The sequence below is a fragment of the Triturus cristatus genome, chromosome 1_2 (genome assembly GCF_964204655.1).
Source record: "Triturus cristatus chromosome 1_2, aTriCri1.1, whole genome shotgun sequence".
Lineage (NCBI taxonomy): Eukaryota > Metazoa > Chordata > Amphibia > Caudata > Salamandridae > Triturus > Triturus cristatus.
This window is the reverse complement of record NC_140580.1, coordinates 980,263,753-980,282,583: the sequence shown is the minus strand read 5'-3', so window position 1 is coordinate 980,282,583 and position 18,831 is coordinate 980,263,753. Positions and strand designations below refer to the sequence as shown.

General features: G+C 48.4%; 1 protein-coding gene across 6 annotated transcripts in view; it reads right to left on the bottom strand.

The window, feature by feature from the left end:
- Nucleotides 1-18,831, bottom strand: part of EXD3 (exonuclease 3'-5' domain containing 3) — a 2,855,457-nt gene that overhangs the window by 1,812,796 nt on the left and 1,023,830 nt on the right. For all 6 annotated transcript variants that reach the window (XM_085610760.1, XM_085610799.1, XM_085610781.1 and 3 more), the window contains one exon: nt 18,632-18,685. In XM_085610760.1, the coding sequence (XP_085466886.1) occupies nt 18,632-18,685 (54 nt within the window). The remainder of the gene's footprint in view (nt 1-18,631; nt 18,686-18,831) is intronic.

Sequence of the window (18,831 nt, the reverse complement as noted above, 5' to 3'; positions counted from 1 at the left end):
ACAGATGTCCAGGACTGGAACACCACGTGCTAATGCAGTGGTCGCAGCTTTAGCTCTGCTGGAATCAGCCCTTCCGCCTTCAAGAGGCTGCTTCTTTGCCAGTGCGTAGAAAATCTTGATGCCGAAAATGGGCCTTTGGGAGATTATCCATTACTGCACCGCCCGACCTTTCTTCGCACCAACATACCCCACGAAGAGTAGGTCATCCACCTGGAACTCTCATGTGCAGTCAAAGTAGAATGACATCATTCTTCTTGAGTCCAGATGGTGGAGTCGTTCCTCTTCCTTAAAGGGATGTGGAGAAGCGTAGAAGGTGGTCAAGGATACAGATAGGCCCACGTGAAATGCTGTTACCACTTTCGGCAGGAAAGAGGCCCTAGTGCAAAGCACCAGTTTGTCCGGATAAACTGAAAAAAATCGAGGCTTGGAAGATAAAGCTTGCAGCTCACTGACCCTGTGGGCCAATGTAATTGCCACAAGAAAGGTCGTTTTGATGGTGAACAGCCTGAGAGGTCAAATGTGTAGAGGCTCAAAAGGAGCGCACATCAAGAATGTGAGAACCAAGTTAAGGTACCATCTTGGTGGAGGGATGCCTGGCTGCAAGAATCATGTTACAGACTTCAGGAGGGATGTTGAAAGCAGTCAACTGCCGCTGCTCAATCTAGGTTTGGGTGGAGGACCCTCCCCTGCTGCTGCGACAGAAGATTCTCCCGAAGGGGAAGCCTGATCGGAGGATCAATGGTCATGCTCAGTAGCTCGGGATACCAGACACTAGAGCCACAAGGATGACTTGGGCCCGGTAGTTCCTGATCTTCTTGAAAACTCAGGGCAGGAGTGGTATAGGCAGAAAGGCATAGAGAAGGCCTGAGTTCCACTGGCGATGAAGTGTCTCCGAATGAGAGCCCCCATGGAAACTCCAGTGCGCAAAACTGCTGACATTGCGCGTTCACGGCTGAGGCGAACCGATCTTACAAAGATTCTCCTCACTGCTGAAAGAGACCTTGTGCCATGTACAGGTGGAGCTGCCATTTGTGTTCTGCTACACATCAACTGCTGGGTTTGTCTGCCCTGGCAGGGGACCTACCAGGTGTTGAACCATCAAGGATATACTCTGCTGTTCCAGCCAGAGATGCAGGGCCTCTTGACAAAGGGTCCACGGCCCCACCCCTGTTTGTTGCAGTAACACATGGCGGTGGGGTTGTCCATGAACACCTGCACTAGCCTTTCCTTGATGGAGGGTAGAAAGGCTTTCAATTCCAGTCAGATCACACAGAGCTCCAGCATGTTGATGTGGAGTCTGGATTCGTCTGAAGACTAGAGAACTCTGAGCTCCACCTCTTTCTGGTGTGACGCATTGTCATTACTGTAAGATCTAGTTGGGGGAAGGGAGACGGGTTTGACTTTGACCAAATCGCGGTTCGTCAGCCACCACTGCAGGTCCTTTGCAGTTTCCTCGGAGATCTAGACCATGGTGGAGAAATTCCCCTGATGCTGCAACCACTGGAGCTTCAGGTCCCACTGCAGAGAATGCATGTGCCATCTGGCATGTGCCACTAGCAGGATGCAGGAGGCCATGAGACCCAGCAGCCTCAGAGCCAGTCTCACCGAAACCCAGGATATCAGCGGAAACATCTGTATCATAGCCTCAATATCCTGGACTCTACTTGAGAGGATAAGCCCAAAACTGCACTGTGTCCAGAGAAGCTCCTATGAAAGGGAGTGCCTGAGATAGTGAACCCCAGGAATGCAGTAGGTTCGCCGTAGTCTGGAGGTGGAAGACGACAGCCTGGGGAGAGCCTACCTTCAGCAGCTAGTCGTTGAGATAGTGGGGGGAAGAGTGGTACCACTGACCTGCGCAGATGAGCTGCGACCACCACCATCACCTTGGGGAACACCTGAGGAACATTGGTAAGGCCAAAACAGAGCACAGTGAACTGAAAATGCTCGTGGCATACCGTAAACCGCAGGTAGCGCCGATGGGTAGGCAGGGCGGGGATGTGAAAATAGGCGTCCTGCAAGTCCAACGCTACCATCCAGTCTCCTGGGTCTAGGGCAGACAAAACGTGAGCCAATGTGAGCATCTTGAACTGCTCCTTTTTGAGGAAGTAGTTGAGGGCTTTGAGACCTAGGATAAGACGAAGACCCTTGTCCTTTTTGGGGACCAGAAAGTAGCGAGAATAGCAACCACAGCCTACTTCTAGTGGCGGAACCCTCTCTATGGCTCCCTTGGCAAAGAGAGCCATAACTACTTCGTGGAGCAGGGACAATTAATCCTCCGGTAGCCAGTCATAAGATGGTGGCATTGAGGCAGGGGTAGTCTTGAAGGAGAGGGATAGCCCCTTCGGACAATCTGTCAAACTCACCTTTACAATGTTATTAACTGCCAGTGGTGGAGGTGATGGCACAGCCTGCCACCAACTGGACGCCCATGATAAAAATGGGCAAGATTAGGAAGGTTTGGAGGCTGCAGCATTTGCAGTTATGGCTGGACCAGAATTCTGGCTATCCGACCCATGAGGCCGGTAGGAACTGTGCCCTTGTCCACTCAGAGGCTGGGATAGGGTTGGCGTGGTTGAAACCCCTTTCCGAGGTCATGAAAGGAACGAAAGGCAGACTGGGGATGATGTGGGGCAGACGAGACTCCCAAGGAATTGGCCGTAGCCTGCGACCCAACCTGCGAGTCCATAAAGCGCTCCAGCACTGAGTCTGCCTGGTCTCCAAAGAGGCATTTGCCGTCGAAGGACATGTCCATGAGAGAAGTCTGGACATCTCCCAAAAAGCCAGACGTTTTCAGCCAGACATGGCATCTGAAGGCCAGTGTTGACAAAACCACTCTTCCCAGAGAGTCAGTCATGTTCAATCCACAGCGTATAGTGAACTTTACTGCGTCTCTCCCGATTGGGACTGCTTGGGAGAGAATGGCACGAGCCTCCTCCGGTACCTGAGGCAGCACTTGCACAACCGTTTCCCACAGCGTATGGGGAGTAGCGCCCCAAGAAGTATGCAGTGTTCACTAACCACAATGAAAAGCTGGTGGAAGAAAACATTTTCTTTCCCAAGCTGTCCAGCATTTTGGATTCCCTGTCCGGGGGAGCAGCAGGAAACGCACCATGGGAAGTAGAGACTTTGACCACCAAGCTTTCCGCGGTAGGGTGCTGTGTGAAGAAATGTAGGTCCCCTTGAGCAGGCGGTGGCGGCGGTCAATCATCCTATTCACAGGAGCCTCATGGCTGGGTTTAGACCATGTCCCAGGCGGCCGTCAGTGAGGGGATTAGGGGTTCAGAGGAGGAGACTCCGTGTTCTTGCACCTCTGTCTAGATGTTGGTCTTGATTACCACCGAGGGTAACTGAAGGTCTAGCAGGGCCGTACTGGGTACCAAAACTGTGCCTGGCAAACTACTCGGCCACCCCACCTGCGTGGACTGAGGTGGTCCGGCCGTGCTGTTTGTAAGGGCCGGAATCAGCCGATTTTGTTACAGGGGGCCGATATTGCCGCCCACCGGTAACAAAAACGGCCCCCCTGGGGCACAAAACTGGCCCCCACCCTGGCAGCCCACCGGGGAAACGCCCGCTAAGGCCAGTCCGGCCCTGAGGTCGAGGACCTCAGACGCTCTCCACACCACTATTGCATATGAAGCTCCCTCCTCTGTAACCATGGTAGGAGAGAAAGCATACTGATATCTGAAGATGTATCCAGTCCGTCGGCATCACCCAGTTCGTCAACCCAGTCCATATCCTGATCATAATGCTGATATTCTAAAGGGTCCAGCAACCCCCTCCCACTCCTCCCCGAGGCCTAGCCCTTTGGAAAAGGGCTCAGGCACTGACCTAGGATATGGGGGTCCTGTCAGCACTGGAATCTGCATCGGTTGACGTACCTACAGGTCAGATTCAGGGATCGCAATTGGGGCTGTTGCCACCGGTGGGCACTAGGAGCAGCATCATCGGGGAAAGTCGGAATGGCATGACCTCCGCCAATCCAGATCCATGACCAAATCCATTGGGGCCCATTGGAGCCGTGGCCGGAGCCACCGACACAGAACCAGATGAAAAGTCCTCCGACCCCGCAGGATCAAAAGGCAGGTTGGAGGAGCTGGGCCGTTCAAATATGAGACGCATGGCCATATGAAATTCTCAAATTTGAGCGGGGGTCGCTTCAGCTCCTGGAAAACTGGGGAGGTGTGGAGTCGGCAAAGGTTTCAAGGAACCAGGCCCCGAACACCGATATTACTTTGTCACGTCAGCCAACAAACGAGGAGAAGTCGAAGCATGCTTCTTACCTGAATGCCCCAACGATTTCGGATGGGACAAAGAGGACTTCAGACTCCAGGAACTGTCGCGGGACTTCTGCCCGACCGTGACCATGACTTCTGCGGAGTCGCATGCCAGGCCGCTATCAGCTTCAAGGACCTCTTCCTCAAAGCCTTCAACACCATAGTCTGGGAACCGGAGCATGACTTGGAATCGTGGTCGTGCTCCACACACCACAAACAAATGAGGTGCAGGTACGCCACCGACATGGCAAAGTGACAGGCGCCACAGAGTTGAAACCTGTTTTCCTCACTGACAACCTCGACACACCAGGAGGAACAAAACCTCCAAAGAAGTCGACAAAATGTCGCCGAAATTCTATATAAAACTGACAGAGGGGTAGCTCTTCTCTCGGATCAGCACTGGCTAGTGCGGGAAGAAAAGAAATGACGTCAGTGCACCAAGGTTGTGCCTACACAGGTGAGTTGAACGTCACTTCCGGCGTGAACGATGCCGACTAACGTCACCTACCAGCGCGCGCAGGGGTAGTGCTCATGAAAAATCTTCTGGATCCAATCGGACGCCTGGGGAAATAAGGTAAGGAAACTGCAGCTAGAAGTCTCTATCAAATATAACCCTTTAGATGGAAAAAACCTCCTTTATAAGTAAGCCCTATGTAAGCCTTGTAGCTCCCAAGGAGTGGTGCATGGGATTTAAAGTGGGGCATGTAGAAAATGTATATTACCATGTCTCTACAGTGACTAGGGCCAAAAAGCAAAGGAGGCCTAGTCGCCCAACAAGAAAAACCCAGATTAAAATACAAATACAGCTGACTTTGGAAATGGGCCAGCTTCAAAAGTAATTAAACCACTATTTTTAATAATATAAATCAATGCAGAAGTCGGATTTTTAATAAATATTAAGAAAAATTAATTTTCAGAAAATCAACTTTTCCCTGCCTGAAGTTTCTGGAGGCTTTATTTGCATTAACTCTTCAGCGTCTCCCAGTCTGTATTCAGGCTTGAATAGGTGTGAAGTGCCTCTGAGGCACAAACAATAAGCAGACCTGAATTGGTAGTGAGGACTTCTGTGAGCGCCACAGAATATTCAGAGTGGGGGTGTGGGTATCTGACACACATGAAAGGGAGAAAACAGGATGCCAAGGCAATTCTTGTGCATCATCTGTATGGCTTCTAAATGACCCTGCTTTTGCCCTACCAGGCTTCTGTCTCTGGGTTTGTTGGGGGTATAGTGTCTAATTCAAACTGGATTTTACTGTTAGAACACTCCATCACACAACCCCAGTCGTCAGAGCCAAGGTTAGTATCGCCATCTTGCAAATGCTCTCACAAGTTCCATTTTGAGCCTATTTACAAACTGCTGCAAAAGTGGGTAGAGTTACATCTGGGAATGTTTACTCCATTGGTTAGGGACGAGCCAAGAGTCACACCCCACCCACTAGCTGGTGCCAGGCATAAATGTAAAAATAACAATTGATGGACAGAATGCCATACATTCACCCCAGTACAGAGATCTGGGCCTAAATCCATCGTTTTTTTGCTCACCATGCCATTCCAGTTTGAACCCAGCCATATGCAAATCAGTCTTGACCCTGTGCCCCATGGGAACAGTCCAGCCCGAACTGCCAAGCCAGGTCCTCCCTGGACTGGAAACAAGCATCCTAGGACCGGTTTCGGGCTTTCAGCCCTCATCAGCCAGGATAGCTTGATTCCAGTGGCATGGAGAGCAAGGGACTCACGTCTGAGCATACCCTTCCCACTCGGGGTGACAAATGCAAAAATAACAATTGATGGACAGAATGCAGAACAATGTCATACATTCACCCCAGTACAGAGATCTGGGCCTAAATCCATCGTTTTTTTGCTCACCATGCCATTCCAGTTTGAACCCAGCCATATGCAAATCAGTCTTGACCCTGTGCCCCATGGGAACAGTCCAGCCCGAACTGCCAAGCCAGGTCCTCCCTGGACTGGAAACAAGCATCCTAGGACCGGTTTCGGGCTTTCAGCCCTCATCAGCCAGGATAGCTTGATTCCATTTGTTTGTTGTAACGCTTTCGCCCTAAGTGGGATGGGTATTCCCAGACGTGGGACCCGTGCTCACTACGCCACTGGAGTCAACCTATCCTGGCTGATGACGGCTGACAGCCAGAAACCGGTCCTAGGATGCTTGATTCCGGTTCAGGGAAGACATGGCTTGGCAGTTCGGGCTGGACTGTTCCCATGAGGCACAGGGTCAAGACTGATTTGCATATGGCCATGTCTGAACTGGGGTGGCGTAGTGGGCAAAAGAACGATGGATTTAACCCAGATCTCTTGACTGGGGGAGAATGTCTGCATTGTCAGCATTCCGTCCATCATTTGTTTGTTGTAACGCTTTCGCCCTAAGTGGGATGGGTATTCCCAGACGTGGGACCCGTGCTCACTACGCCACTGGAGTCAACCTATCCTGGCTGATGACGGCTGATAGCCAGAAACCGGTCCTAGGATGCTTGATTCCGGTTCAGGGAAGACATGGCTTGGCAGTTCGGGCTGGACTGTTCCCATGAGGCACAGGGTCAAGACTGATTTGCATATGGCCATGTCTGAACTGGGGTGGCGTAGTGGGCAAAAGAACGATGGATTTAACCCAGATCTCTTGACTGGGGGAGAATGTCTGCATTGTCAGCATTCCGTCCATCATTTGTTTGTTGTAACGCTTTCGCCCTAAGTGGGATGGGTATTCCCAGACGTGGGACCCGTGCTCACTACGCCACTGGAGTCAACCTATCCTGGCTGATGACGGCTGATAGCCAGAAACCGGTCCTAGGATGCTTGATTCCGGTTCAGGGAAGACATGGCTTGGCAGTTCGGGCTGGACTGTTCCCATGAGGCACAGGGTCAAGACTGATTTGCATATGGCCATGTCTGAACTGGGGTGGCGTAGTGGGCAAAAGAACGATGGATTTAACCCAGATCTCTTGACTGGGGGAGAATGTCTGCATTGTCAGCATTCCGTCCATCATTTGTTTGTTGTAAGGCATAAATGTGGCACCCATAGGCACTCTCCTCATATCACTTTCTGGATCTGCAGAAGATCAGAAAAGCACTTGACCTGCAGTCTGTGATCCGAGAGGAGCCCTGAAGGACTGCACCTGCCCCCCTTTTAACCAGGACAAAGAAGTGGACTCCAAGGGTCAGTTGCTGAATTATGTGGATACAGGAAGACAACAGTCTGGGAGCCTTATCTCTTGAATGTTTTGGTGGCCAGTAGCAACTGGACCTTGCTGGTGCCCCCAAAGTGCTGCCCCTGACGTCTTGTGAACCTTGTAAGTGACCCATAGGAGCTGCTAAGGCAGAAGGTAAAATCTTTTGATTGGATGAACCGGATTGGTGAATCCAACCCGCGCTCCATAGCAGTCAGCCTGAAATTGCACTTTAACCCAGCTTAATCCCAGTTTCCCATGACCACAGACTATAATTGGCGCTAGTTTTATTTAAAACTTTAGAAATTCATGGCTCCGGTTTATTGGTGTAATTTAGTGTATTACATTTTCAGTTTGGGATTTTTATTGTTGTGCACTTTTAAGTTTACTATCTGGTACTGCATATATATTTGACTGCCCTAATACTTGACCCAAGATAAGTCAGTCCGCTCTGTGCCATAGCTACCAGGAGGTTGAGTTCAGGTTCCTTTAGTGATGTTTAGTGATGTTAATCACCCTGACAAGAGTTGTGATTACTACTGGAGGTGGGCAGTAGTTCACTTCAAATAATAATCCAATTTCTTATGCTTACTCTTCTTTGCTCCTGCAAACCTACAAAGAAAGGATTGTCCTCCTGATGGTCCTTGGTATGAATGAGCCATAGCTACCAGGAGGTTGAGTTCAGGTTCCTTTAGTGATGTTTAGTGATGTTAATCACCCTGACAAGAGTTGTGATTACTACTGGAGGTGGGCAGTAGTTCACTTCAAATAATAATCCAATTTCTTATGCTTACTCTTCTTTGCTCCTGCAAACCTACAAAGAAAGGATTGTCCTCCTGATGGTCCTTGGTATGAATGATGTAAAAGCTCGAGGCTCTTTTGCGATCCAACAAGTGGAATCTTTCTTCCTCTTTCAGGCAGGTGGGTGATGGATTATCTGACATGGAAAGGCGTAACAACCATGGGCAGGAACACTGTCCCAGTCCTTAGCACCAGTTTACCTGGAAAAAAGGTGGTATATTGTTGCTGACAGAAAGAGATTGCAACTCACTCATGTGACAAGCTAAAGTTCTCACTATGGGAAAGATAGTTTTCAGAGTTAAAAGATGCAGAGGACAGCTGTGCATTGGTTCAGATGGTGTACACATCAAGTATGGGAACAAGGTTAAGGTCCCACTGTGAGCTCACAAACGGTTGGAGGTGCAAACACTTTTAAATAAATGCATCACAACAGGTGATTTAAATATCCAGTAAACGTAAAAAGGCAGACATTGTCAACAAATCAGCATTAAGGTGACCACAGCTAGCCATTTTTGGGCTAAAGATAGCACAAACAGCAACACATCCGACAATTTGTCTTCAAATGGTTCCAGCTGACGAGAATTATACCAAACCACAAACTTCTCCCAGTATCCAACATAGGCATTTTTTGTAGATGGAGTCTGGCTGCCAAGAGGACATCCACTACCTCTGGAGGGAGGTCAAAAGCAGTCTGTCACGGCTCAATCTCCCTGGATGGAGGAGTAGATTGTGCGGGGCTGGGTGGGAGACCCTACTCTGCTGATGCAACAGATTATCCTTCCAAACAATCAGCCTGATGGTCATGCCCAAACGTTTCAGGTACCATACGCTCTCGGCGCAATCTGGTGCCACTAATATGGCATGGACCGGGTCATTTCTGATCTTCTTCAGAACTCTAGGCAGGTGAGGTAGAGGCTGGAAGGCATAAGTAGTACAGAGCTCCACTATAGGCAGAAAGCGTATCAGAGAGAGAGAGTCGTCCTAGGAATTCCAACACACAAAATCATGGATACTGCACATTTTCGGCAGTGGAGAGATCGAGCCAGAGATCTCCCTATTGCTGGAATATGCCCGTATGCCACTTCGGAGGGAAACTGCCATTCATGATGATCTAGTTAACCCCAACTGAGTACACCCACCCTTGCTTTTGAAGTCCCTGCCAGGTGGTTGCCTACCAGGGAAATGCCATGATATCTTAGTCAGTTGCACAGGTGTAGAGCCTCCAGGCAGAGGACAGAGGATGCCACTACACCCTATTTGTTGTAGTACCCCAAAGTCGTCATGTTGTCTGTGATAACCTGAACCAGCCTCCCCCTGATGGACAAGAGGGATGACTTTAGTGCCAAGTGAATTGCCTGCAAAGCCAACAAGTTGATGAGGAGACTGAGTCCTCTCATCTCCACCTCTCCCTGATGACCTCCCCAAACCGTCATCAATGTATCATGACCTCAACTCTGGGAGGGGTAGGGAGAGGGGTCTATCACCAGTCTAATTGTGGACAAGCAGCCACCACTGCAGATCTTCCACATTCCCCTCCTGAACCTAGATGGAATCCGACTGGTTTACTTGGTGCTAGTGCCAAAGAGACCCTGCATGTGCCAAACGACATGTTCCACAAACAGGATGCAAAAGGAAAGAAGCTCAAGGAGCCTCAGTCTCGTTCTCACGGAGACCCAGTATAGTGACTGGAACATAATCATAGCCCAAACATCCTGGACTCGTTCAGCTGGTGGAAGAGCCCGAAAAAGCACGGTATACAAAATAGCTCTGATGAACCGCAGCCTATGGAAATGAGTCAGGTGTTACTTTGGCATATTGATTGAGAACCCCAAAGATGTGTGGTGGTTTGCCAATGTCTGGAGATGGTAGACAACTGGCTGCAGTGAATCCGCCTTCAGCAGCCAGTTATCGAGGTGTGGGAAGACTGGAATTCCCAATCTGTCCAATGAAGGTGTACTGCAACATGTTTTCCAAAAGCTTCCATGAGGTTGTACTACCTATCCAGAGATGTAGTGGGGAATGAATTTGGGTCGAGTCTGCTGGTGAACTCCTGGACCACCATGCTTTCCGATGAAGTGCGCTGGGAGAGGAAGGCTGGAGTCGATTTATGCCATCTAGACACTTGACTAATTACCGGTGGTTAAAAAAAGGGTTTGAACCACATACCCATTGTGTCCGTCAATGCTTCTTTCAACAGCAAAATTGGTATCAAAGAAGTCTGCCAAGGCTTCAGGACTTCTGTGAGCACGTTTGTCTCGATTTCTACAGAAGGCAATTAAAGGTCAAGGACTTCTGCAGAACCCTGTCAGAGACGGATCTGTCAGCGGTAACCTGACTGGAGACCTCATCAATTCAGTCAGGACCATGGGGGCACTAGAGTTAGCCGGTAGGGTGCCGAAGATGCGCAACTTGGCCTCCTCATAGACTTTGACCTACGTGGTATCACCAATGGCCCTTGAAACTCAGGTCGCATCAGGACAACTTGGAAGATCGGTACCTCTGCAGGAGTTTGTTACCGAGAGGCAGTTGGGCATCCACACAACTTCTCAAAAAGAGAGTGTGGGACACCAGAGAACCCCTCCTTCAACTTCTTATGCTTCTTCTAAAAGTTGGACTTACCTGAAGGTTTGGAGTGAAAAGACGATCATTCGCTGGAACAGCCTCTAAAGCAGGAGTGGATCAACTCTCTCAACTTTGACAAGGGCAGCCTTTCTTTGCTTTCTGACGATGTTCTGCAACATAGAGCTTGGCTTTGCATTCACAGCTCACCTCCGGATTCATCCTGGTACAGTTCCCACAAGACTTAGAGTCGCACAAGGAACTGAGACACCAGAGCCATACCTCTTGAGGGTCAGTCAAGGACACTTGTTTCTGACAATCGCTACAAGGTTTAAACCTTGTTGTGTTAGTGTATTAGAGGGGTGGCATGTCCCATGTACACTGTTACATTTTTTAACAAAGGAGTGAGGGAGCAAGCTCTGGATCCAAGTCAGAAGATGCGGAAACAAAGTAAGTGGGGAGACCTTCTGGTCGGAGGGGGAAGGACCGTGCCGCATTTGCCTGTGGCACAGCAGGAGGATTCCTGTGACGACGGTACGGCTGAGGAGGAGAGGCCGTGGTTCGCTCTTGAATGGGTGAGGGGATTATAGCGTCTGCTTCGTCCGGTCTGACGGACTCCTCCCTCCTCCCGTCATTCTCGGGGTAGTGCCTGCGGGTGTTTTGATCGTGGAGACAGCAGTCGCTCTGAGGGACGGGAACAGCAGATTTGGATCTGTGGCCCACCTGTGTGACTCCTGTGGCAAATGGACTGTTGTGGAGGGAGAGCCCTCGGTGCTGTCTTGAACAGGTGAGTGGCCTATAAAGACTGCTTGGTCAGGGTGGACTGCCTCCTCCCGTTATTCTCTGGGGAAGTGCCTGCGGGTGTGTTGGTTGGAGATCCTGCAGTCAAGATGTGGGACGGGGACAATGGAGTTGGATCTTGGTGTGATGGCTTTCGCGGCGATTGATATGCGGTCCGGCTGAGGGGCAGTGGAAAAATCAGCGTGTGTTCCGCGCTGAAAGCTACAATCTGTGTTCCGCCTGGGCCTCCTTTTTCTCTTTGGGGCTGTTGTGCATTTATTGAGGAACCGGAAGCTTGAGTTCTGGATGCCTCGCCCCCCCCCCCTCTCTGCTCTTCTCGAGTCTTGACTCTGCAAGGCTATGTGCCGCTTTGGAAGAGACTTGGCGCTTTGTGTGTGTATTTTACCGGCTTAAAGTGTAAGAGGTGAATTCACATTCCTACATTTTAGGAGTCCCACAATCTGACCGGTTAGCCTCCATTTTAATAGGGCCATCTGCATGCCCTGCTTCTCCCTGAACCTCACTAGGAATGGGGTGAAAGTGCCCTCTTGGGGCTACTGAAACAAACATAGGACTAGGTGTGCTTGAACTTGGCTGGACACAATAATAGGACTATCTCTGCCTCCGAGGGCCCTCTAACTCTGTGGTCATTGGTGGCAGCGATCTTGGAAAGGGGCCAGCTTCCCGCTTTTCTTTTTTTTTTTTTTAGCTCACTGGGTTGCACACTTGCGCCCTGGGCTGTTTCAGCGATACCTCCATGATTTTGATCATTCCTCTCCGGGGTTATTACCAATTCCTAATTCAACTGTTATCACATAGCCAACTCTTCGAGAACAGCGAGTACGCCTCTCTATACACACCAGAGTGCTCTCTTCTGCAATTAGCAGTACACTCTAATAATAATCTCTCACCTTCAGACAACTTTAACCCCTCTCTACTTGAACTTTCTCGCCTCCATTATATGTGCCTTACCCTCATGTCGCAACGCATCTCTAGCGCCTCTGACCTCCTTGCTCAGTTAGGTCTGAATGCTTGTAAGATCATCTACCCTGCCAATTTATCGATGAAAGCGATAAAGACCTTCAAACACAATCTTCTCAAACGATGGCAGGAAACACTTATCTCGGACACATTTACTTCCACTAAGGGCTCTGTGGTGACTGACCTCATCTTCTACACTAACAGAAGAGCCCAGTGGAGAAAGACTCTTCCTTCTATGCTGAGAACCAAGCTACTGACCAAAACTCTGCACAGTTTCCGCTTAACCACACGTCCCTCCCCTGCCCTCAAGGCAGATTTGACCATCTCTCTATACAATAATGGGAACATCCTTATTCAAGCTTCTGAATCTCAAACGCTTTGACAATATCTTTATATGCATTAAAAGCACACTTAATAACTTGACATCGGCTTCCATCCATCATAACAGTTTCATCTCTATATCTTCCCCTGCTGCACCGTACGCCTCTACTTCGTCCTTCAATTTTGTATCCCAAGCTCTACCTAGGGGCCTACCCACTATATTGGCACCTTCTGTACCTTACGCCTCTTCTTCTTCTTCCCCCACTTCCAAGCCCGCTCATTTACCGGTTTACTGCTCTGCTCTCTCCAACAACATGAAGGACATATCGGTTATTCCTTCCATTGGCTCTGTTAGTACCGATTTGATGGCCTCCCACCTATGGGGCTGCACCCAGGAATTCTCCTCCTCTCCCCTTCCTGACATCTAATTTCCCATCACCTGCCTTACACATTGGCCGATCTGTTCGCTCCAACAATATGAGGGTTGTGCATCACACCCCCTACACTGCTAACCTTGACTACACTGTTAATCTACCCCCCGTTTAAGGCACTACCTCCTCAACAGCGCTGGACCTTGCTGCTGGCCCAAGTCCTTCTCCGCATAACCCTGTCACACCTTCCTCTGCTCCTGCGCGTATCCTATTGTCTGTTTTGAAACTAACGTGCCTGCTACCAAGCCCTCCCTTAGTGCGGGGCAGCTCCCTCTTGCATCGAATCTTACTCCAATTCATGCTGATAATCTATCCTTGGCTGACGACAACACCATGCTCAAGCGGAACTCTATCTCCCCTTGTAACTGTGGTAAGGGACCTACTGTACCTTACAATTCCCTCCACACTTCGGGATCCTACCCTATGTCTCTTACTGGGGTGGCTGAGGAGTGCCCTTACCTTGAGGAGAAGGTCACTGACCTCAAGCAGGATCTCCGGGCTATCAAAGAGATCATGCAGTCCCTGCTACAATTCCCCATGAAGATGGAGAGGGTATGGAATATACTCCCTCCACATGGGAACGTGCAACGCAGTCCTCCTGGAGTCCTCGGGGATGGGGACGAACAATCCTTTACCCGATTCCCACTTAGTTCCAGTTAGAATTCTAGGCCTCTTCCTAACCATCAATCCAGACCTCGTAGGTTTCAGCCTCAGTTATTGGCTGAGGACACCCTCGCTCTTGTACTCTCATGCAATGGCACAGGGTCATTCGCCTCCTCTAACTCCGCTATTAACATCCCCGCTATTTCCCCGGATCCTGACAGGAAACCCAGGGTCAACTTCAGATCGGTCAATAAGGAAAACCGACTCCAAATTACTACCACTCATCAGGGAAAGATGAACACCTCCCCCCACATTAATTCAATGCTGATCAACTGCAGATCGGCCGTGAAACATGGTGCAGACATCTCTTCACTCACCTTAGCGCAAGAATTGGACTTACTGATTCCCACCGAAACCTGGCTCAACTAAGCCTCCTCCCCTGTTCTTGACATTTTCGTCATGCCGGATTATGCCATTATCCGATGTGATCGTCTGGGGAAATTGGGGGAGGGGGGGGGCATTGCTTGCATTCGTCGCTCCAGCCTAACCATAAAACAATCTCAGAATAATCTGCTATCTTCCTGTGAGCTACTAGTAACAGAAATTAGGAATAAGGGCAAGGTTGTCTGTGTACTTCACACGATTTACCATCCACCAGGTGACAATTTGCTCTTCATAGAGCAAATCATGGAGGTTATTAGCTCGTGTTCGGATCAACTATACCATATCTTCCTCGGAGACATCAATCTCCATTGGAATGATACCAATTATCTTTTAGTCACCTCCTTTAAGTCTTTCGTCTTGGATCTAAACTTCTCTCAGGTTTGTAAGGGACCTACCCACAACAAAGGTGCAACCCTAGACCTCATTATTGCTAGCAACAATATTATTCAACTGGGTGACATCCTACCTTGTGACTGGTCGGATCATCATCAAATTGCCTTCCACATACTGGAAAAGACCACTCGCAGAAAGGGACAACCTCTTAAAGCTAAACAATTGTCATGCAACATGAGAGACGTCAACATCAATGATCTTACTTCCATCACTATTAATAGACTTTAGCCTCCCCCTGACATGACCAACCTTGAAGATCTTTCTGCTTACTACATTTGACAGTATTACACCGAAACAACTTAAAAGGATCCCTCTTAAACAATCCAAACCTTGGTTTAATGGTTCCCTAAATGACGAACGCTGTAAACCTAGGCTTTCAGAGAAGCTCTGGAGAAATGAGCCTTCCACTACTAGCCTCTATCAGCTAAGGAAAATGAGAAGCGCCAACAAAAAAATTTGCTTTGCTAAAACGGACCATTTCAGGGAGCAGCTGGACAGTGCTAAAAATAGACCCAAGATGTAATCTGAAATCATCAAACAGCAAGCAAACCACACTTCCAACCCCAACCTGGCTTCCTTGACTCCGCTTCCTAGCGGGGAGGACTTCACAGTGCACTTCTCTGGAAAAAATAGGAAAATTGAACTGGAGCTGCAACCTGACACTTTCATGGTGCGACCTCTAATCTACACCACATCATCAGTGGAGCTTGTGGTTCCATCGGTAGTCCCCTTACTTCTTGGTTGTTCTCCCAAAAAATGATGCCTCTTGGAATTCCTTTATCCTGACAGATTGCACAGAACTACTCCACGTAATGGCAACTCTAAAACCGGCCAATCACTTCAATGATCCACTGCCTGCTAAATTTTTTAAAGACCTAAACTCAACCATTCTACCTCTTTGGTCGAGGATCATCCATGAATCTCTCCTGCAGGGGAGCATCCCTGATTGCCTCAAAATTGGGCAAGTAGCTCCCATCCCTAAGAAGCCCAACTCGGATTTATCTGATCCTAACAACTTCCGACTGATCACCAACATGACGCTAGCCAAACTGCCCGAGAAATGCATCCACAAGCAGCTCTGCAACCATATAGAGAAATTTCAACTACTTGACCTCTATCAATCCAGTTTGGGAGCAGGGCATAGTACTGAAACTGCTCTAACATTGTGGATGACGCCCTAAAATCCCTTGATCAAAATTTCCCTTGTCTTCTGATCCTTCTGGACCGGTCTTCTGCATTCATCAAACATGATAACTTGATTAATCTTCCTCAACTTAGGATGGTTCTCTTGGGACTGGTCCTCAAGTGGTTTGCCTCTTTCTTACATAACCGCACACAAAGGATTGAACTTGACCAATCCCTTGCATCCAATACTCAACCAGTCAGGATTGGAGTTCCGCAAGGATCCACACTCTCGCCCACGCTCTTCAACCTTTTTATGGAACTTCTCACTGTCATTCTGAACCATTCTCAACATTCATTACCACATGTAGGCGGACGACACGCAACTTTACCTGGACATCTCCTCTCTGGAGGACATTAAAACTTTAAATGAGGGTCTCTCGCAAACTCAACAATGGTTAGCTCAGAACCATCTTTTGTTGAATACCCTCAAAACTGAATTCCTGCTGATTGCCCCACATAACCACTCTGCACCTACCCTGGAATGGCTAAAACAACTCACAGCCCTTAACTGCACCCCTCACGTGGTTGACTCCGCTAAATTGCTAGGCATTACCTTGGACAAATACCTTAATATGCAAGCTCACATCAGTGCCACTCTTAGGGGTGCCAACTTTCATCTTAACACCCTTAAGAAACTCAAGCCTTTCCTTCCGCCAGAAGACTTACAGCCTGCAGTACAATCCCTGGTGATCTCAAAACTTGAATATGGTTTGGTGACCTTTGCGGGGCTTCCTAAAGCGAGCTTGGCCCCTCTCAGAGCCACGTTCAATGCATCGGCCAGGCTCACCACAGGCTCCAAAAAACACAATCGCATCACACCTGACCTTGTGCAGCTTAACTGCCTGTCTATTGAAGCCAGGATTTGTTTTAAAATATCTTGCCTCACGCATAAAGCCCTGCATTACAACACTCCGGCCTATCTGGCGAACAAGCTTGTACTTTCTGGCTCCGGTCGGACCTTAAGATGTACGTCCACACTACTCTTGAAACCTCCTAAATTCAAAAAGAAAAGTACGTACAAACGTGCTTTCTCCAGTCTTGCGGCTAGAATTTGGAAAACTCTTCCTTACGGAGATTAGAGCCAATCCTTCCACTACCTTTCAAGAAAAGGCCAAATGGCTTTTCCTGAGTGAACATTAACTGCATCATCCTGTACTCTTTTTCAAGTCCCCTTGCTGATAGATTTGACATTTATCCCAACATATCTTTCTCTATTTATTTTCGATTGGTTGGTAAATTGTTATTTTACACTAGGGCCCTGCCGGAACTATACTAGAAGAATAGTTCTTCGGCCGATTACAGATTTGTCATTTATTTTACTATGTTGTGTCGAGCCACTCTATGATTGTTTTGCTTAATGTTACAGGAAATATATTGCACTATATGAGAAACTGAACTAGCGGGGCCCACTACCCGGTACCTGATGTTGAATGTTTACTCCATGTTCTTTTACAGTGTTGACCTCCATTGTACTGAGTTTATTCATGCTTTTGCCTCTGTGTACAGCGCTCTGATACCCGCAAGGGTCATGTTGGCGCTTTATAAAACTTTAAATCCGGTATTTGTAAAGTGCAAACCACTCACCCTTACGGGTCTCAAGGCGCTGGTGGCCATCGTGAAAATTAAGTGAGCTATTGCCCAGAGTCACATGGTGCTGAGTTGATCTGCCGCCGCAGCCGGGGATCGAACTGTGAGCCCTGTGCTCGGAAGTCAGCTACCCTGGCCGCTGCACCACACCTCTCCACCGGCCTCTCTTTTAAATAAGTAAATAAATAAACTGACAGAAGCGCATAGGGGTAGCAATTATATGAGGCTCTAGCATCACTTTCACGGAGGGACAGAGTTTATGCAAATCCGCATGACAACACCTACCAGTACGTGAGGGAATTGCTGAAAAAAATCTTCGGATCCAGTGCAACACCTGAAATATTCGTAAGGAGAGGAATCTACAAGTAGAAGTATCCATTAAAAGAATCAAGTGTTTCTTGAAGTCAAGTGCCACCTGTGGCCCCAGCCTGAAAGATCAAGTCCAACAAGTCACCTGTCTTTATTGTCACTTATGCACAGTGGATGTCACAAGTTCAGTCCTCAACAGTTGGCATCTTGCTGCTCGGCCCACGCTTGGAGACTCTGAGTAATCAGGCACAGAGGTAGGTTATGGGGCTATCATTACTTACACCAAATATCTTGCCAGCAAAAACAAGTAAGTGTCCCCTCCAGATCAGAATCTTCTGCCTTATTAGACGCACAACCTCAACATCTTAAAACTTTGCTGGATTTTATCCTCTTTTGTGCTTACATCATGACAATGAAATTGAAAGGCATTGAAAGAATAATTACAACTGGAATTCTACGCTGAATCAATTTTAAGAGCTTCTACAAAACAGCTATGGAGTTGACTCATAGTGAGTCAGCTTAAACATCCCATGACACAAACCACATGAATACAAAGCTCAGAGAAATCACTTAGAATGAACCATGAAATGAACAACGAAAGGATGTGGAGGCACAAAAGACACAAATGCAAAAAAATAGACATCCATGTAATTCAGTGTGAGCTTGTCCTTTCCAACACCCGTCACAATGTATTTAGGTACACATGGTTCAGACGACAGCGCAAGCAAAATGGCAACTGGCGAGTGAAGGGCTGCAGATATACGTGATTATTCAACCTCACCTTCTCTAGGTCTAGCTCAAGTTGCAGATTAAGCTTCGTGCTCAGGATTGCTGCCTGTAAAACACAAAATTATAATCAAATCAGAGGAAAACAATCAAGTGAACAGCAACGGTGAGAAAAGAAGGCAATGGGGTAACCAGAACTGAAGTGAATAAAGTAACTTTGGTAACACTTTAAAACGAGTTAAGAATGTCAATAAA